The following is a 6,000-nucleotide window of genomic DNA, read 5'->3' on the forward strand; positions in this document are numbered from 1 at the left end:
ATGCATTATACCATATTATCCACAGGCAATACACAAAGTTTTAATGATCCTAAGGAGACAGGTAGCTTTATGGGAGAGGTCTGTAGCAGCAACAAAATCAACATCTTACCTTCAGAAGTATTTAAAGCAATAAAGCACTTGAATACCTAATTTTGTAACAATGGTCCAAAGCTTGACTTGAGACTTGGAACACCACCTTTTAGTCTGTAAAGGGTCACACACCTGTGCTGGAGCTGACACTTGGTGGTGGGATTCATGTTGTAATACCAAGAATTCCCTGGGATGTGGGTGTGGTTGGGGTTAAGGGAGGGGAGGAGAATTTTTAAAAGACGTAGATGCTGAGCATTGGCAGTGAAGGGGAGTGACATGATGGCTAATATCCTCTCACTATATGCTCTGGGTCCTCACTCAAGATAAATTTAGACCAGTCAATAGCTAATGCTACCTTGCTTCAGCCATAGATGTCCCCAAACCATCTGTGTTTTAGTGGAGTACATGGAGCTGTCCCCCTGGCTGAGGGAGAGAGGCTATGAGTATGTGAGATATTTATACCAGCTCTAAAGCACTGGGACTCCCCAGGGAGTTCTCAGCTCTTTGCTTAGAGTCAAACTGATGGGAGGTGCTAGTCCAGTGGCCGAATTTAGTAGTTTGATGAAGAGCTGGAGACTTCCAAACACTAGAATTAGTGTCCAGCTTCTAATGGGAGGTGCGAATCCAGAATTGGTTTTACAGTCACAAATTGCATCAGCCTGAGTAAATCTTCTAATGTGCCATCATTTTTGTTTCAGGGAAAAAAAATAGGGAGGAGAAAAGAAAAAAGTCCAACAAAGACGAAAGCAAGGAGACAAGACAGGAAAACAAAGGGCGAGCAGCCCGAAGACAAAACCGAGAACAGAGGGAAAACAACAACAAAACGCAGCTGAAGAAAAGAAAAGCCCCAAATAAAGAACAGAACCTGGCACCCATCGACACTGCACATTAACAGCTCTCCATAATTGTTTAAGTCTTATGATGCTGCTATCTCTACCAGATCGCCCTGACAGGTGCTCCAACCGTTCAGGCCGCAAATGGACAATGCTACCAGTTATTATTAAACTTTAAACAACATTCCAAATACTTCCTATATTCTCCAAGCAACCATAGTTTATTAAAGAGATTGACATGAGCCAAGAAAAAGAAATCTAAAAATGGGATCCTTTAAAACTGTTATATTATATGCTTCCATGCATCTGTAAAAGGCAATTAAGAAATTTTGTATATATTAATAATAGGGTATAAAATATAGCAATATAATAATGAATGACATTCAGATGAACAATGTTCTTTTTTCTTTGTAAAATATTTTTCAAGTTATTGTTTGAGGCAAGAGATATGTCTAAATCAAAGACGCAAATTGTATCCCTTCATATATTGTACATAAATATTAACAAAAGGAGGAAAACGTTTCTGAAGAGCCAGTAGGAATCCCAGGTTTTATAACCTTTGATGGAGTAGGATGGGATTGCCATGTGGTTCCGTGGTCTGTGCAACAGAGGCAGGTGAGAAACACCAGAGGAAAGCCAGCAGGGCTTCACAGGCTGAGGGGAAAGAAGCAGAAGCATCTGCAGCTTTGAAGACTGGATCCCTGAGGCAGAAAGCGACAGAGCTGAGCTTGAACAGCGCTCTTATCTGTGGGACAACACAATGTTTTCTGGTCTAAACAGTGGTACTGTGTGTGCTGTTTTATGCTTTTTATAACTATGTGTAACTTAAGTCTACATTTCAAATCTTCTGGTGAACGACAAATCGTATTTGTAGGAGACAATGTTGAGTTAATAAAAACCAGAAAAAATAGATCATGTAACTATGTGTTTTTCACAGTGATCGTGTCACCTTTTCTACTGGGAGAGAGAATAATTTCACAGTTTCACAGGCAGAAGAGCATACAATTTACATCCACAACGTGCATCTAGTGAAAGAGTATCCCTGTTGCTAAATTTATTGAAGCATAGAAATGACAGATTCCTTTCCAATTTTACTTAAATTTTTGTTCTAGTTCTTCTATGACACAGCAGAGATGAAAATCTCCACTACTCGGAGGACAAACCAAACCCCTGAGTACCATTCTGGCTATATTAATGGCCACGAGTGAAGCACAGGTTATGAAATACGCTGTCTCTGCTCAGGAAGGGATTTACCTTTTACAGAAACACACTGAGGAAACAACACGCTTCACAGAATGTGTTCTGTTGCTGTGCTTTCCCCAAGGGCAGTTGTCACAGGTGTAACAGCCTGCCCAGGGTGCTGCATGGACTAGAAAATGGGGCAGGCAAGACTTCCCAGCCAGTTTCCACCCCTGTTTACTGCATGTTTCTCACAGTGAGTTTCACCTTAAAAAAGATTCTTCCCAGCACTGAAGCCTGGCTCTCCAGCTGAGGAAGCCTCAGCGACAGGCTTCAGTGACTTTTGGAGGAATATCATGATCATCCAGACAGAGATGTAGGATGGTTTCCTACATTTTGCTTTGTAAGAGCTTTATCTCTTAATGACAGGCATATAGATGCAGCAGTCTAATAAGAGGGGTGTTTGAGTGTCCCACAGCTTGCCTCCAAATTTCATGAGAATTAGCCAGTCCCTGATTATATGCACATAATATTTTTGCTGGTAAGAAGACCTACATGCTAAAGGCTGAATTTTGCAGAGATGCATATTACACATGGATATCACCCATCAGATACAATTAAGTCTGAAGGGGTCAGAAGGAAAAGCAGAGTGTGCTGAATGTCTGCGAGAGGCACCTAACAGTGGGAAACTGGAGTGGGGGTGGTGATCTGTGGGCTCCCAGCTCCATCATATAACTTGTCTACACCCTTCTCCAGAGTGAGCTGGTCTCAGTTTCCCACTACTAATCCTGGCAGCAGCAGCCATCTTTCTCCAGCAGCATCTTCCCACATTCTTGACAGCAGCAACCGAGGACAAGCAACCGACGACGAGGTGCAGGGCACAGGACCTGTGCTCAGGGCTAAGGCTCTGGGTGATGCTGAAGGGAGACAGAGAGAAGAAGGGAGAAATCCTGCTGCTGCCAGACTCAGAGGCTGGCACCAAATATGAGGTGCAACCAGCAGCTGGGGGCTGAGGTGTTGGTACCACCACAGAAAGCAGCACTCAGTGCTTCAAACCCTCTCCTGCAGCTGCAGTCACCCATCTGTCTGAGGTGCTGGAGAGCAGATGGGGATGTTCAGCTGCTCGGGAAGAATTTAGTGCTCCATTGACTTTCTCCAGTGACAGGTTGTTGGCCAGTTGAAGTATTCACCATTGGATTCAGCAAACTAGACCACCAGCTGGACCACATGGATAACTGAACCCAGGGGAGCTTTGTCAACAATTCTTAAAACTAACCGGTAGGATTGTGTCTTTTCCCTGCCTTAATTAAATATAGGAGTTAAATAGCAAGGGGTTTTCAGATGGGAGATCGTTCTTGATAAAAGCACAGGCAAAAACTATAAAAATGAACAAGAGCATTCAGAGGAGAATTCAAAAGAGGAAAAAGCAAAACAAGGATCTAAATCCAGAATGTCCCTGATGTCAGTTATTCTCCACTACAACACTTGGAGGAGTCAAAGGAATGCCATTTATTTGGCAAAGACAGACAGAAGGCTGGGAAAGCAGTATGAAGTAGTTCAAGAGCTACAGATTGAAGGAAAATCAAGAGGGTGAAAGGAAAATAAGATTTTAGGATACAAATGTGAGCTTTGTTATACACTTTCACATAAACCTTTATTACAAACTTCAGTGTGCCTCTCCCTGCTTACACAAGTGGCAGTGACAAGAGAGACGGTTTGTCTTACCAAGAGCAGGACTTGGAATACTATCACCTTTTAGCAAGGGATAAAAATGTAAAAGGAATTTGGCTTGTGGCAGTAATAATTCACAGCAATAATACCTGAGAAATCACAATACAACTTTCCCTGGAAACAAACAAGAAAGCTGCCACCATGTTTTTCCTTCCCACACAGGATAATATTTAATATTTCCTGTAGCCATGGTGAAGCACTACAAAGTCCAGTTAACTCATCTGGACAACTAAAATTGTCCCCAGTCCTGGCACTGAATGTAGACTGCCCTGATGGCAGGTGACCTACTCCATTGGGACTCCCAAGAAACTGAAGAAGGATATGGACATTTGTAGGTCAAATATAAAGTATTTAGTAATAAATGTGTAAAATTAGGAGTCAATGATCTCACACACTAACTGAGTAGGAGCTAATGGGGACTCATATGACCTTATTGGAGAAGATCTTATTTTGCACTGCAAGTAGCTGTGACTAAAGTTGTGTGAAACTTCTTTCCTGACAATTGCTTCCCAGCTACAAAATACCTCAAAACCTTAAGAGTCAATTCAAGTAATTTCCCGAGGATTATGAGCAGAGTAGGATTATGAACAACTTTTCTTAAAATGGGAGCTAAATTGAATGGACGTTAATTGTCAGCCAAATTCATCTTGTGTTAAAGAACACGTCTGGACTAAATATCAGTTATAGTCAGTAAATAAACACAAACGATGTGCTATTCCTGACCATTAAGCTGCTCAAGGAATTATGAGCGGTAACAAAGAGGTAGAAAAACGCAAGAAAAGCAATTGTTATGGCCCAGGCTTCAGATCTGTCTGACAAAGCTGTAGCTTTTTCTCTCACCTGGCTTCATGTCAGTGAAGACCTGAACAAGGGAATCCAGTGTCAAGGATCAGTTTAAGCTCTAACTGCTGAACACTCAGTTGAAATTGTCCCAGCAGTCTTATTCTGAGCCACCAGAGCAGAATTGTCAGGCTGATCATTGCACTAAATAAATGACAGGTTTTGCTGTACCCTGGGGCAAAGTGGCTGCAGAAGGGGACCATCATCATCACCAGTCATTCCCAAGAGTGAAGGTCTTGTGTTATACCCTCTACCAGCTGCCTCTGGATACTTGTGGTTGATATGCTGATGGGAAAGCAGCACACGAACATTGCTATGAATTCAGAAGTATTCCTCTGTAGCCCTCATGAGTCACTGACAATTATTTTTTTGTTTCTATGGTTTTAGGCTCCGAAACTTACTGAAGGCTTAACTTTATGGTGCAGTGTGAATGTACCATGACTCTTGCACTTAATTGCTATGCACTGCTGTTTTCAGAGGCAGCACTGGGTTTCGTTCATGTGGTTCACATGAAGTTGTAAGAATTTCAATGAAAAAATCTGCACAGCATGATAGAACAGCTGATCATGGAAGCCACTCCTCACAGCAACCTTCTGCAAGTGTCAGCTGAAGCTGGGGTTTCAGGCTTGCCTAAGTCCAGCAGGGAGGGCTTCAACAGTGCAGTCACATTTCCAGGCCCAAATTTGCTACTTCATTGCCTTTATTTAGCACAAAACTTACACGGTAAATATCTTGCACTCTTATGTGGCAGCTGGACTCTGCAGTTACACAGCCCTAAATAATTCTTCCATACTGCCTCTTGTTAGGCGGGAATTAGATTTTTCCTACTATTTTGTAATAAACTGGCGTAATTTAAAGAGAAGTCAGCATGCTTGTTCACCATTATAATAACCCATTTGTCCCTTATATCTTCATCTCCTAACTTAGCTTTGAATCCTAGTGGATTTAGGCTTGCTATTTCAGACTCAGAATGCTAATTGCATTTGCCTTGGAGAAAGAGGAGTACTCCTTGATTGGTTTGGCACAGAAATTTCTCATTTTTCATGGGTGGACAAAATTTTGGCTGATACTGTTCTCTAGAGCATTTCAGAGTACTAATAATGTCCATACCAATCCCTCATACACAAGACAGTCTTTCAATTTCTTAAAATCTACTCTCCGCACTCCTGCAGAAGGCCGGTTGGAAGTGCATCTTTCCTAAAGAACATTTGTTAAACATCATTTTGGATATAAAGCTGTCTGAGAATTGTCATGTATGTGTCAGCAAGAAAACAGACTTTAAGGATCTCTGAAATTGGCCATGTGGTGCTGCTAGTTAGAATTTACA

The 6,000-nt window shown here is 41.9% G+C and overlaps 1 protein-coding gene across 2 annotated transcripts in view; it reads left to right on the forward strand.

Annotated features, from left to right (window-relative positions):
- The window catches only part of RSPO3 (R-spondin 3), a 61,908-nt gene extending 60,075 nt beyond the window's left edge, over positions 1–1,833 (forward strand). For both annotated transcript variants that reach the window (XM_005507427.4, XM_021294497.2), the window contains exon 5: positions 789–1,833. In XM_005507427.4, coding sequence (XP_005507484.1) covers positions 789–982 — 194 coding nt within the window. In that variant the 3' untranslated portion in view covers positions 983–1,833. The remainder of the gene's footprint in view (positions 1–788) is intronic.
- The last annotated feature ends 4,167 nt before the right edge of the window (positions 1,834–6,000 follow it).

The sequence above is a fragment of the Columba livia genome, chromosome 3 (genome assembly GCF_036013475.1).
Source record: "Columba livia isolate bColLiv1 breed racing homer chromosome 3, bColLiv1.pat.W.v2, whole genome shotgun sequence".
In the NCBI taxonomy this organism is placed as follows: domain Eukaryota; kingdom Metazoa; phylum Chordata; class Aves; order Columbiformes; family Columbidae; genus Columba; species Columba livia.